General features: G+C 59.7%; 1 protein-coding gene across 1 annotated transcript; it reads right to left on the minus strand.

Moving 5' to 3' along the window:
• Positions 1-756: 756 nt before the first annotated feature.
• On the minus strand, positions 757-7731 carry LOC142089471 (maestro heat-like repeat-containing protein family member 2B). Its single transcript, XM_075166061.1, has 11 exons — positions 7723-7731; positions 6807-6924; positions 5753-5862; positions 5214-5366; positions 3536-3681; positions 3127-3289; positions 2642-2835; positions 1895-2032; positions 1581-1692; positions 1322-1435; positions 757-1140 (listed from the first exon to the last, which is right to left on the minus strand). Exons 1-10 carry the CDS (start codon positions 7729-7731, stop codon positions 1346-1348), a joined length of 1233 nt encoding a protein of 410 aa, XP_075022162.1. The 3' UTR covers positions 757-1140; positions 1322-1345.
• Positions 7732-13614: the final 5883 nt, after the last annotated feature.

A 13614-nucleotide genomic window follows, 5' to 3' on the forward strand; every position in this document is an offset into this window, starting at 1 on the left:
TGGGCTGGCAGAGACGGGAGGTCACTAGTGCAGGCACACACACGGCACTCTCTACGTTCACAAGCACACACATGTTCATGGATCCCCTGAGTACTCGCACAGCCCCTCTGTCCCCCCGGTACCCCTGTCTGGATCCCGGCCCTCTGACCCCCCCCACGGGTCCCCTACTCGCCGACTGGTCCATCTTGGTGCTCCCAGGGAGCAAACAGGGAGCACTCACACGTTTGTCCCGCAGGCACCCCACACTCGCCCATCTCCCCGGTGCCAGCATGGATCCTCTGCCCACCTGATACCCCAGCCCGGACCCGAGGCCCCCGTAGTCACCAGCTGGTCCAGCCTGAAGTTTGCTGGTGAAGGCACACGCACACCTCATGCACACCAGGTTTGGGGAAGATACAGACACTCACAGAGCCTCTCACTCGCCTCACACATGTTGGTCCCCCCAATAGGTGGTTTTCAGGACACACACCGTTCCCGCCCCAGTGCCTGCTGGCCGAGACCCCCACTCGTTCCGCTAGCTGCACTGAGACCCCCCACTCACTCCACTGGCTGCACTGAGACCCCCCACTCACTCCACTGGCTGCACTGAGACCCACACCAGTAGCTGGCACCACAAATCAGGGGTGCGTGGTGCCTACAGCCCTTGGCTGGCTCCAGTAGCTGGCACCCAGTACACCCACATCAGCCCCCCAGTAGCTGGCACATAGTCCTTTCAGTTCACATACACACAGGAGAGAGAGTGAGACTACGCAGAGAGACCGTTAAGAAAAGATTTAATAGGAAGATATAAGAAGACAGGATGGACATCATCTGTGTCCTGTTACCAATCACTTGTCTCTGGAGAGACTCTGGTGTCATCAGGTCGTCCGTCATCTGAAACTTCTTCAACAAGATCAGAGGGGACGAATCCTCTTATGCCATCGGTCAGCTCTCCCACATACCACCCGTCTTCATCCACGTCTCCAAAGGTGTAAACACATTGTCCAGCAACTAGAGGAAGTTCTAGTTCAGGCTGCTCATTGGGACCATCGAAAGGATCATACTGTATCGAGCTATGAATGCTCAAAGCTCTGCCGGTTGTTTTCTCACAGCCTCCAGGAGGATGGACTCCTTGTCTGTGCCCAGATTAGCTGGCACGGCCTGGAAATGATACAGTTGGATCTTTCTCTTTCCAGCCATTCAGGTTCCTGAAGTAGCTGCTGGTGTTGTTTGTTTAGCTTCTGACACCGATCATCCAGTTCAGTCAGCTGGGCTCAAAACAGTTGCAGGGTTTCTTCCTGCTCCCTGTGTACTTCTGTCTGAGCCCTCTGCAAACACTCACCTTCCTCTTCTTTCCTCTGGAGCATTAACTTCGTCTCCTCATGTTCCTTCTCCAGCTGTTGACTTCTGCTGCCATTTCTTTCACGGCTTTCAGTTCGCACTCCGCCCCTTCCAGCTGGGTTTGAAGATAGACGTTCGTTTGGATGGCAGAATCTCACTCCTCTGCCACTCGTGCTAGTGAGTCTAGTGAGCTAGACGTCCCAAGCGGCAGCATCTCAGTAAAACCCCTCTGAACCCTTCCTTCCCCACCCCCACCTTACCTCAGCAAAGAAAGCTGCAGCTGTCACCCGCAGCTTAACCGAGCAGGAATCCAGCCACGGCAAGAGGTTCTTCACCAGACAGGGGGAGACGAGCCCAGCATGGAGCAGGACGCTGCGCAGGGGACACAAGTGAGGGACACACAGTTAGTTACCCAGGAAGGCCACAGGCCAGGTCTCCGAAATTCCCTTGCTCCGATGCAGACACTATTCTTTAGCTCAGGACGGCTTCCCAGGAACGCCGGAAGGGTCCCAGCAGCCTTTTCCCTGGGCACAGCTCCACAGGAGGCAGCCAGATGCATCCCTGCGGCTCTTACCCGCTCAGGAGGCACACCCCCTCAGGGTGAGCCAGGGGGTTTTCCAGGCGAGCCCACACCGCCCGATTCATGAGCAGCTGCATCCATTTCTGCGCCACGCATTTCCCTAGCACCAACTCTATAGCTGAAAGGAAAATCCTGGCAGAAGAAACAGAACACAACATAAACAAACACAAACAGAACAAACCAAATCCAAATAACACCACCACAAACCCAAAGAAATCTCAAATCGCAGCACATTAGGGGAAGACTTATCTTTAGCAGAGCTAAATACCCCTGAAATGATGCTTCATAGCCTTCAAGGCTGCAGATAGCAACACTGGCATTTTTGTCATGCCCCAAACCCGCTGAAGCAGAAGAAAACCCACGCCCCTCTGACTCCATGCTAGATACTTACCAAGGCAACACCTAATGTCTCTTCCCACCAGCATTTTGCAAAGAATGACACCAGTGCCCACGAGAGCCACTGCTCCCAGCAGGGGTCCACTGAGGGAGTGCAATGCTATTGTGCATGCAAGGGTATGCAGGAGGCAAGATGACAGCCGCCCGCAGTACGAGCTGCGTAAGACCTTCCTGCCCGGGAGCTGGAGTTTCTCCAGGAATGAACAGAAGTAAAACCAACCATGATGACCGGTTTCCACATCTAGGAAGCAGGGCAGGTGAAGCACTCCCTCAGTCCCACAAAGCCACGTGCCTTGGCGAGGGGAAATGAAGCCAGCCCCTCCATCCGGCCCTTCGGCTCCTTACCTGCACGGCTTCTCCTCAAGCACCTGGCCCTCAAGGAACAGTTGTCTCCAGCTGCTCATGGGGGACAGCAGCCTCTCCTCGCCCAGCATTTCACTGGCCCACCTCAGGAGGCTGGGAAGGAGGTGGGGAAGCAGTTGCCTGAGCTCCTCCGTGCTCCTCAGGGAAAGCACCACCTCCGAGATGGCATGGGTGATCTGCAGAGAACACGACCAAGAACCACCTGTTCAGGCAAGGCCTCTTCCCACTGCCTGGTTCCCCCACCTGCCTGGGGCGGGGGGTTACTGTCTGTAGTTGTCACTTCTGCGACAGCCTTGTGGCTCAGGAGCACAAAACCGTCCTGGCTCCCCACACTCCTTGAGGCTGGTGCAGCACAGTGCCCTGGGAGTCTCCACGAGCATCCGCAAAGGGCACCTGACTCCCTCGCGACAAAGTATGGGTTAGAAAGCAGATGAAAGCTGCAGAAACATGTCTGCTGTTCAACGTACCGTCAGAGTCTCCAGAGCAGTCTGATGGTTGTGCTGCTCACAAGTGGAGGAGTCAGTTCCCAGGCAGTTGCTTCCTGCTCTGTTTAGTTTCTCCACTAAGCACCTCAGGACCTGAATCCCAAGGATGCTTCTCCCCAGGCTCCTCCACAGCTCCACCGTGTCACTGCAAGGGAACAGACGTTCACCCCTGAGCCCATATCCTCGCAGCCCTGCACTGCCCTCAAACCTCCTCATCTGCAACGGGGCTTACAACGCCCCACTCACAGCAGAGACACGAGCACGCAGTCTTGCAATGCTCAAGACTGTTCAGGCAGAAAAAAAAGACCTGCTTCTCAACTGGACCCTCCCAGTACAAGCAAGCTGTGGGGTCTCTGTTCGACTACGGTGGGGGCATGGGCAGTGCACGTACCTGTCCATGGGCAGGCCTTTCTGGAGGAGACTGCTGATCACGGGCTTCCGGTGAAAGCGGGCAAGGAGAAACACCGCACGGAGCAGGAAGGGCCTGTGGGTGCTCTGCTGCATGTAGGTGCAAAGGGTGTTCAGGATTTTCGGCACCTGAATGGAAGAAGAGGAGAAAGAAGGGCTCGGTGCATCCTTTACCCCTCCTGCGGGGCCCAGACACAGTCATTCAGCACATGAGCAACGCCTGCTCCCTTGACACAGAGTCCAGATCTAGCTCGAAACCTCACCCCTTCCACCCTGCCTGACCCTGGCTCACGGCTGGAGCTGGGTGTGCTCTTGGCAATTGTGTGCACGAACGCACGCACGCACACGCACGCACGCGCACTCACACGCGGAGCCTCAGTCACTGCATGTGCCTGGCCCAGCTGTATGAGCAGCTGCGTGCCCTGTGTGCACACAGAAAACACGGACACATTTCATACCCAGCACTTTCACACCCAGCTCTCCCCACGTGTCTGTAGCGATGCAGGAGCAAGACCAAACACGCTCTTCCAGACCCTGAAGATGCCTTGCAGGGCCTGTGCAAGGGCACGTGATTCCTTCCAGAGGAACCCACTTCTCCGGGGACACTCTTCCTTGCCTCTACCTTCCTTTCCCAAAGCGCCAACCCCTTCCCCACACACAGGACCTTCCCTCGAAGGAAGCATAATTTGTTTGAGCCTTTCACAGCTACAAGCTGTGGCCACGATAAGGACAAAGAAGCAGCCAGGTCCCTCGTCCCGTGGAAGACCCCAGCTTCTCCCACGGCTGCCTACCTCTGGCCCCTGGTGCAGCCACAACCTGCTCTGCGCCTGGGGAAGCAGCAAGGGGTGACCCCGCAGCCCATGGATGTGGCGCTCCTGCGGCCCGGAGCGGCCGTGGGCTCTGCAGGGACGGCACAGGGACGCCCTGTCCTGGCCCTAACAGCAGCAGCCTAACAGCTGGGTGAGCTTTAGCTCAGCTGGGTGCGATCCTGTGGGCTGCCACCCATGGTTGCCATCACTGTGACCGACCTCTGCCAGCGGCGGACAGCCACTGAGTTGGTCTGGGCCGAGCAAGCTGCTGGTGGCCCTAGAGCCCAAGTGGAGCGCAGCAGAGCGCGAGCGGAGGAGAACAGGAGCCTTGAAAGGGCAGGCAGAGCATGAGGCCAGAGGCTCCCAGGCTACAAACGGGCAGCAACTGGTGGCTGAAGGAAGGGCACCTCGCAGGCTGGGCAACACCACAGTCGGGGAAAGCAAGGAGAGCAATGAACAAGTATCCAACCTGTGGAAAACCTAGCGTGCCCAGCAAATCTCAGAGTAGAGGGAATTGGGGACCAGTGAAGAAAGAGCAGGGCGAAGTGGGTCCCAGGGCAGGGAGGACTGACAGTGACCCACGGAGAAAGGGGAGGAACGGCGAGGTTGGCACCTCATTCATGGGAAGGACCTGGACCAATGTGAGACTTTGGACAAGAAGTGCCCATATCCTTGTCACCAGCTGGAGCAGAAGCCGGCAGCAGGTACTAATGCATGACTCAGACCATCAGTAGCCCGTCGGCTCGGCACACAGGCTGAGCATTTCTTGAGCCCATGTCAACTGCACAGGGTGTAGTGCAACAGCCAACAGGAGAAAAGACAAAGTCAAATGGAAAAAAAGGTCTCCTTTACCTCCTGGAGTATTTCCTTTCTGCATTCCACCAGGAAGACGAACACCCACTTCCACACTGCTCTTGCACGTCTGGGTGTGACATGCAGCAAGCTGTCCAGGACGGCAGTCAGAAAGTCCGTAGCCTGTGCTGGAGGGATGCATTTGCAAACAGCCTGGAGAGAAGTCAAGAACAGGAGGACTGCATCACAGCTCTGCTCCAGCAATTCAGAAAGGAAAGGAAACTTGACGGGACTGTTAGTTTGGCAGTCAGGGAGAGGGCAATCACTTGTCCCTCCTGCTGTGCATACAGTTTGCCCATATACCAAATTTGTATTCTGACAAGAGCACTCACACACACACATGTGCACACAAACGCACACACCATGGTATCTGTTCCAGCGTGCCTAAAGGACAGCCTTGTCTCAAAGCCTCCTGCTACTTGCTAACAACAGCCGTCCTGGACAGCTTGCTCTGGAGACAGCGAGAGACTGGAGGGGAGCAGGGAGGCGTGCAGGAGCCCAGGAGCTGGGCCTCACCCTGCTGTTTTGGGGCCAGTTACCTTTGCTATTTTGGAAGAGGTCTCCACCGGAGCCTTGGTGTCTGAGTTGATCAGCTCCTCACAAAGGCACCTGCTCTCATCTGCCTGAGGCACCACCTTCACGGTCTTGTCTGGAACAAACACCAGGAGAAAAGAGGAGTCACATCTACAGAAACCCAACCTCTGGCCCCAGATACCAGTAAAGGAGAACCCAAGTGGTGGCAGTGAAGGCCACAGGGAAACCCAGGGCCCTCCGGAGCTCGGTGCAGCAGGACTTCCCGAGCCCGATAAATGGCTGACAAATGACGGGCTGGAAAGAGCCCTCTTCCTTCCTGAACCGTTTGCTGGGGCTTCAGGGTTTCAGCAGCCTCTGCTCCCAGCAGCTGCATCCGCTATTCCCGCACAGGCCACCCTCATCTCTGGGAGGCAGGAAGCCTCCCCATGACTTCCTCAGCACAGGCAGACCCTGCTGCCTGAAGAGGAAAGGGTTTGAACACAACCCTTTGCAGCACGCTCGGGGCCTGCAGCTCAGATCTCTCCTCCCTGCCCAGTTTGCTCTGGGCAGCAGATTGGTTTCCTCTCTTGTGCTCGGCAGGAGATGTCTTCCCTGGCAGGGATGAGTTTGGAGACTGCCTGGGTAGCTGTCCCTCTCTCCAGGCTCAAGGCAGGGAGCGAGGGGGAAGGCACCCTCCGAAAGGTCAGGGACCTCATCCAAGTGAGTTGTCTGACCACCCTCTATCTCTCTAACGTGGAAGGGGACAGACGTGGAGTGGAACAGCCCCCAGCATTGGTGACAACGCACTGCTATTAGACGGCAGTGGGGGATGGCCCTGACCACTCAACCTCACACATACCCCAGGGAGGTGGGACTCAGCGACCCTCTCCCAGGGATCCTTCCTGAGATGGCCAGGGAGGCAGAGGGTTAACAGGGTGGGGGCACAAAACCAGCCAAGCACGTTGCCTCCCCCCTCCCTCCCGGGGATGGGGCCTGGCCCCGAGGGACCCCGCTGGCGCCAGGCCAGGAAGGGAAGGAGCATCAGGCTGAACAAGGCTGCGAAGCGCCTGCTCTCCTCACCTTGCATTTGGAGAAGGTAGTCAAGGCAGACCCATGCCCTCTCGCAGGACGTGGCCAGGCTGGTCTGAAACACTAGCAGTCCCATCAGAAAGCCAAACTGCTTGCAAGGACGTCCTCTCTGCAGGGGAGAGCAGCAGGAAAAGGGTCGCAGGCAGCCACAGCACCCGCTCGCCTCTACTACCCATCCTGCTCCCTGAGCAGCGACCAGGCAGAGGGGCAGGCAGAAGGGCTGCCCCATAATCCCAGGAGCCCCGAAACCCAGCACCCAGTTGGGCAGGGCTCCCTTCCGGGGCCATGAATGGTGGGAAGGGGGCACCAGGGCATGCGGCGGGTCCCTACTCACCATGAGCTCAAATCGCTCTTGGCAAGCTCCCAGCACATGGGCGCAAACCCGCAGGGCTCTCTCCTGCTTCCATTCTTCGGCTGAGGTGAGCCAGCCCTTCAGGACCTGAGGCAGGGTGCATCTCTCTCGCAACAGGTATCTTTCTCTCCCCGAGATCCCTCTCCTTCTCCCTCCTTCTCTGGCCCCTTCCTGCACGGCCCCCGGCCCTACCGAGCACTGGCCCTGCTGCCTCCGCCGCCTCACTCTCTCCAACCGCCTCTGCCCTGAGCCAGGTGTTGATTCCCTGCCGGCGTCTCCCCACTCCAGCCTTCCCCCAGGCTGCTCTCGCCCAGCTCGGGGCTGGCTCTTGGCTTTCCCTCCGGCAGGGCCCACTTCTCTGCCTGTCCTGAGGCTGCAGTGGCTGGGTGCTCCTGTTCCCCAGCTCAGCCCCTGGCCCCAGCCAGACGCACAGACTCGGAGCGAGCAGCCAAAGCCCCACTTTCCCACAGGAAAGGTATCCACCTGCTATTCACCCGCTAAGGCCTCGATTCTCTGCCCCTGCCACACTTTCCCTGTTGCCCCATGCCTACTCACATGGACCATGTCGTCAAAGCAGGCAGAGGTCTCCTCTGCCTCCAGAAGCGTTGCTATCAGATGGCCCAGGTCTTCCATGCCTCTCCTGTGCAGAAGCTGAAAGCAGGAAAGGAGAGATGAGGTTCTTCATCATGGGGGCTGCCAGGGTGCACCGAGGTGGGATCCTGACCCAGAGGCGGGCAGGCACTGCCGGTGGGTACCTGCATGTTCACAGTTGCCCTCACTGTCTTCCTTCCCTTGTCCATCCGCTCCTTGGACGGATAGGACAAGACACTCTGGCAGCACACCGCCAGCAGGTTGCGATGTTCCTCCCTGCTCAGAGGTGGCCTCAGCTTGCTGGCCAGAGGACAAAGAAGAGAAAACAGAAAGGGCATTTACTAGCCCTCTCCAGAGTGGCTCAAACCACAACTGGGTTCCTCCTAATCGAGGGCCCCAAATGCAACACCCCCAGCCCATGCCAGCGAGCACTGCCTTCAGCTCCAGCAATTCCTGCCTCCTCCCAGGCAGCAGGCAACCCAGTTTAAGGAAACCCTGGGGTTCCCTTCCTTTGGGAGACACCCGAAATGGGGAACACCCTCCCACTCCACAGCCCCAGCAGCTCCCGGCCCCGTGCTCAAGGCCACTGGGGCTGCCCCAACCAGCTGGGATGGGGCACACCGGGAGTCCCCAGCGCCCGGGGAACAGACCTCACCTCAACTCCTCCAGGACCTGAAACACTCCGTACACCACGGAGTCCCAGGGCTCCCCCTTTATCCAGTCCTGCAAGTCCCAGAGAGACAAGCGCAGAGTTGGCAGAGGGCAGGGACACGGGACAGGCCTCCCACCTCCCCCGGGGACAGGCTCTGCTGCTAGGCCTGGGCAGACACTGCCCTGTCACTCCCATGGATCCCTCCCAAAGGCACCGCAGGGTTCCTCACCCTGCTCCCCAGCCACAGCCACCCAGCACCAGCACCCATGGGCCCCATCCACTCGGGGGACAGCTCCAGGAGCTCGCATGAAGCTGCGAGACCGTCGTGCCTCTGGGGAAACCCGTCTGATGGCGCAGCCCAAAACTCCCCTGTGCGACTGCCCCGGCTACGGGCACTCACCAGCAGGATCCGCGTCGCCTCCTGCTTTAACGACAGCTCAAAGCTGCCGCAGTCGCCCACAGCCTGGATGGCACAGCTGACCTCGGTGATGCTCTGCACCAGGGCGAGCTTGAGCTGCAAGTCCTGAGGCCAGAGAGAGCAAAGCACCCCGTGAACTCTTTGGAGGGAGGAGCATGGGCAGGGGAAACCCCTGGGTGGTTGGATCTGGATATTGAGGACAACCCCTCCTTGGGGATCTTTAGAAAGAGACCGTCCATCTCAGGACACCCCAGCCCTGAGAGGCTGGAGCTGGGGCACCCAGGCATCCCTGCCCTGCGTGCCCCGTGCTCCTACCCTCTGTTTGGCTCTGGAGAGCCAGAGGATGTTGCCCATGATTTCTTTATGCGCGCGGGTGAGCAGCTGCTCCTTGGGGGCACGCAGCGCAATGCCACTGTAGGTGCGCATGAGAGCAGCGCAAACAGCCTGGGCGCTCTCCATCTTCTGCCGCCGCTGTACCTGTGTCGACAGAGATGCCCCGAGACGTCAGCCCCAGGACTCCTGCGGGCTCCTGTGGCAGGCCCTGCCCCCACTCTCACCAGCTCCTTGTTTCCCTGGGCACCTTCCAGCTGCTCCCCAAGCCACTCCTCGAGCTGCGAGCTCTGGGGACGGGAGCTGTTTCCATCACGCAGCTTGGGTTCTCGCGTGGGGATGGGGAGGAGGTGCAGTCAGCATCACACACACTGCTGGCGGTTTTACCACTGATTTGAGAGGTCAGGGAGCTGTCTGGAACCTTTCTGTGGAAAGGTATCTGACATAGCCTGCCATGGTGCTGCTCAAAGTCGCACAGCCTCAGCAGGTCAGCGGTGCACATGAGCCCAGCCTGCTCACCTCCCCAGGCCAGGCTGCACCGCTCTCTCTGCAGGGCCCGGCCCTGCCCAGAAAGGCTTCCCCACAGCCCCCGGGGGGGAGCAGAGCCAGCGAGACCTCACCAGGCTCCTGCTCCCGGCCCCCAGCTTTGAGGAAGGGGCAGAGTGTTGCACCGTGCCCACCCCACCTTGTCGCCAGCTCCTGCTGAAGTTAAGTCAGGGGCAACGTGGCTGCAAGCAAGCAACCGCTGCAGCTGCCCCGGCTGGGTGGCTCTCATCCACAAGGTGTCAAACCCTGTCCTTTCCAAAGACACCTCAGGGGCCCCAGTGCCAGGATGTCCCCTCTGAAACACAGGCTTCACGTAACTCTTACAAGAGGGTTAATCTAAAGACGGCTGCCACGGTTTGGCTGCTGCAGGTGTAGAAGTGGAAATAAGGCCAAAAAAGGAAAGCCAAACAGCAAAACCCTGGATCCTTTACCTTCCAGCCCGTGGAAGTCTGACAGAACCAGGCTCTGGTGAAAGCAGCAGAGAACATAGTCACCGTGTCCAAGACCAGGTGGAAGTGGTTCTCGGCAGCGTGGGACACAACAGAAATCATCCCCTGCAACCACAGAGAAACGGGGAGTCAGCTCCAGCCCAGGCACTCAGACGTGGCCAGCAACAACAGCCAGGCAGGACGTTGCAGCAAGGGGGAAACGGCAGCAAGGGGGAAATCAAGGAAGTCTGGAGCAGGGCCAGCAGCCCTCCCTCTCCCCCAGGAACAGCAGGGGATGCCCAGGACGTGAGCGTCACTTCACCTGGGCCTCAGACAGCTCCACAGGGTTGGTCTCCTGGAGGAACCTCAGCACCTGCCCTTGGACGTGTCTGAGGTCCCGACAAGCTGCCAGCGCCGTCCCAAGAGCCTTGTACAGGAAAAGCTGAAAGAGAAGAGGCCGAGCCCAAGATGCGGTCACAGCCCGACCTGTCAGGAGAGGGCTGGCCCCAGACGGACCCGACTGCCCCTGGGAGCGGGCAAGGCCGGCCGTGGTGCCAGGCTGTAGCCAGTCGCTGGGGCAACCCCAAGCGAAGCTCCTTTTGGGGGAGCCTGAGGGAAGGGGAAGCAATGAAAACTGCCTGCATGGGCAGAGCACCGGCGCCAGTCCCAGCCCCAGCGCTGGGCAGGAGACACACCTTCTCCCAGGAGCCGGGGGCAGAGCTGCCCAGCTGCTGGCTCAGCTCCTGGCTCAGGCCCACGGTCCAGGCCTTGTCCTCAATGGGCTCCAGCGACGCTCGCAGGAACTGGGGTGAACAGGAGAGGAAGCGAGTGTTGCCCTGCCCTTGGCCAGGCCCCTTTCCACACTTCCATGTCCCGGCATGCTGCTGGGGGAGAGCTGCTGGAAGCTGCTCTTCCCCCACCCCACCCAACCCTCTTTTCACCAGCATCCCTCTTCTCCTAACACCTCGGGCACGGCGGACGTAGAGGAGGCGGCAGCGCCAAGGCGTGTGCCACAGCATTAGAGGGCATTAGCCATCAGCCGTGGCACATGTGCAGACAGCAGCTCCTCTGAGCGGGCAGGCACCTACTGCGGGGGGAGGTGCGGGGTGCTCAGGAGGTGCCCCCACCTCCTGGTGCCTGCACAGGCAGCCCCGAGCTTCCTCCCACAACTTTGTCTGCTCCCTCTTCTCCCCCTTTATTTGTGAACCCCCCCGCAAGGATGCTGTACCTTAAGCACATGGTGCTCCCACTCTGCAGAGTCCAGGGAGCTCTCGGTTCTTCCTAGAAAGCAAGAGGAAGCAAAAGCTCTCGCTGCTATTTAACCTCACACCAAAGAAGAGCCCAGTGGTCTCCTCTGCAGTCAGACCTCCCAAAAGTTCCAGGCCATCAGCCTAGAAAAGGCCTACAAGCACCCACGCCAAAGCCCTCGCGAGGCCAAAGACACAGGAGGGATCCCAGGGGCATTTCTCAGAGCTACTGATTCAAGCTGGGGAAGGACGCACTGACCGCAGCTGATCCCCACCGCTTGACTGCAGCTCCCAGCACAACTCCGACCACTGAGTCACAGCATGCACCAGCAACACACATTTTCTCCTTAATGACCCACCACATTCTGCCCGTTTGCAGCCCTTCTCCCTGGCTATTGCCAAGGACGGCTGCTGCAAACCTGGCCTGGCCTGGGGACTTGGTCCTCCAAAGCCAGGGGCTGCACCCGCTCCAGGAGCACCAGTCCTGTCCCTCCCCCAAACACCGTCCAGGCAGGACATAGGGGTGCCACCAAGACCTGCCATCCAAGGGGACATCAATGGCCCCGTCCATCCCCTGGGCCGAATTGATGCCAGGGGATGGCTGCCCCAGCCTCAGTGCTGGCTCCCTGGAAGGGGAAAGGCAGCAGAGCAAGTGCTGGGCAACTGGGGACAATTCTTCCTCTCTCACACTGGGAAGCTGCATTTTCCTGCCCCCCCTCCCTCCCCTCCAGCCCCTCCCTTCCTACTTGCTCTTTACCTTCCAGGTACTGCAGCACGAGGGGGATCTCGGTCGCCCACGCCGCCCCCAAGGCTCTGTGGATCCTGCCGTGGAGCGCCTGCAGCAGCTGCAAGGCAGCGGCTGTGCATTCGCTGCTCGCGTTAGGAGCCGCCGCCACCACCTAGGCAAGGGCAGGAGAGAAGGGTCGCTCCTGCTGCCAGAGCCACAGCTTCTCCCGGGAGGGAGAGAAGGAGGGAGGGAGCTCGGTGCCGCTCGGCCAGCAGCAGGCAGCTGATGGCTTCACCCGGGGTGCTGCCAGCCCCGAGAAAGGAGTGGGATCCCCGATAGGCTCGGGCAGGCTCGGGCATGCCGCCTCCTCCTCGGGGGCTCCCGGCGCTGGCCTCAGCAGCATCTCTGCCCTGGGCTCTCCCACCACCCCTGGCCAGAAAAGCTCTTTCCCCAGGGCCCCACTACTCACCAGCAGTCGAACAAACAGGACCTGGGGAGCCGGCAGCTGGGCTGCGGGGAGGAAGGAAGGCTGGGTGAGCCAACAAGCCCCCGCCATGCCCTGCCCTTTGCACCTCCGATGCCCCGCACAAGGCTGAGGGCTGAGGGCAACTGTGCTGCCACAGCGCTGGCCCGGGGAGGCTCCCCAGGACTGCCCAGCATGAGATGAAGGCAGCTCCAGCATGGCCAGGAATGAGCCCTGGCTCACCAGGAGAGTGCTGCGAGCAGGAGAGCTGTGCCCCTGCACCGGGCAAGGGGCAATGCAGGGCAGAGCCTCCCATATCCAGCAGCAGAGCCTGACTCTGCCCTTTGGTTTTCCTTTTGGCTCCTGCTCAGGTCTGGTGGGGCGCAGGGAGACATGGACTGGCCCGACCCCCGGCCAAACCCAGCAGCACTCACTGGGGCTCCTACCTCGCTCCTGGGAGTCCATGGCATCCGGCTCCTCCTCTTCTTCCTTGCACCCTGCTCTCTCCCGTCTCTCAACTAGGGCTCGGAGGCAGCGGGAGAGCGGGATCAGCATGCCGCTGTACTGGGCTGGCACCACATACTGCAGCAGCCTCGGCCACAGGAGCTGCAGAGAAGAACCGGGCAATTCGCCACATTGGCATTTCCACTCAGCTCAAAGACAAAAAGCATGGTCTGCGTTTCCCTGAGCCTTGGGTGCTTCAGCACACGTAATGGAGAGGTTCAGGGCATGGGGGAGCATGAGGAAAAATGTCCTGAAGGCAAGAAGTAGCCACAGTAGCAGGGCAGAGGGCAACTCACTTTGGTCATCCCTCTCAGAGAGACATCCAGCGAGCCCAGGATGTCCATGCACAGGGCTCGAAGAGCTCCATCCTCCTGCGTTTCCCAGGCAAAAAGGCCTCCTGCCACCTGTAAGACAGAGTTGGCAAAACCCCCGTTACTCTCAGCTCCTGACCGACGAGGCTCAGGCACGACTCACCAGTGCTCCTGTGCCAGCCTCCCAGCAGCACTGACCTCCTGAAGGAGGACAAGGACAGTCGGACCCA

Source organism: Calonectris borealis, chromosome 16, assembly GCF_964195595.1.
Source record: "Calonectris borealis chromosome 16, bCalBor7.hap1.2, whole genome shotgun sequence".
Classification (NCBI taxonomy): Eukaryota; Metazoa; Chordata; class Aves; order Procellariiformes; family Procellariidae; genus Calonectris; species Calonectris borealis.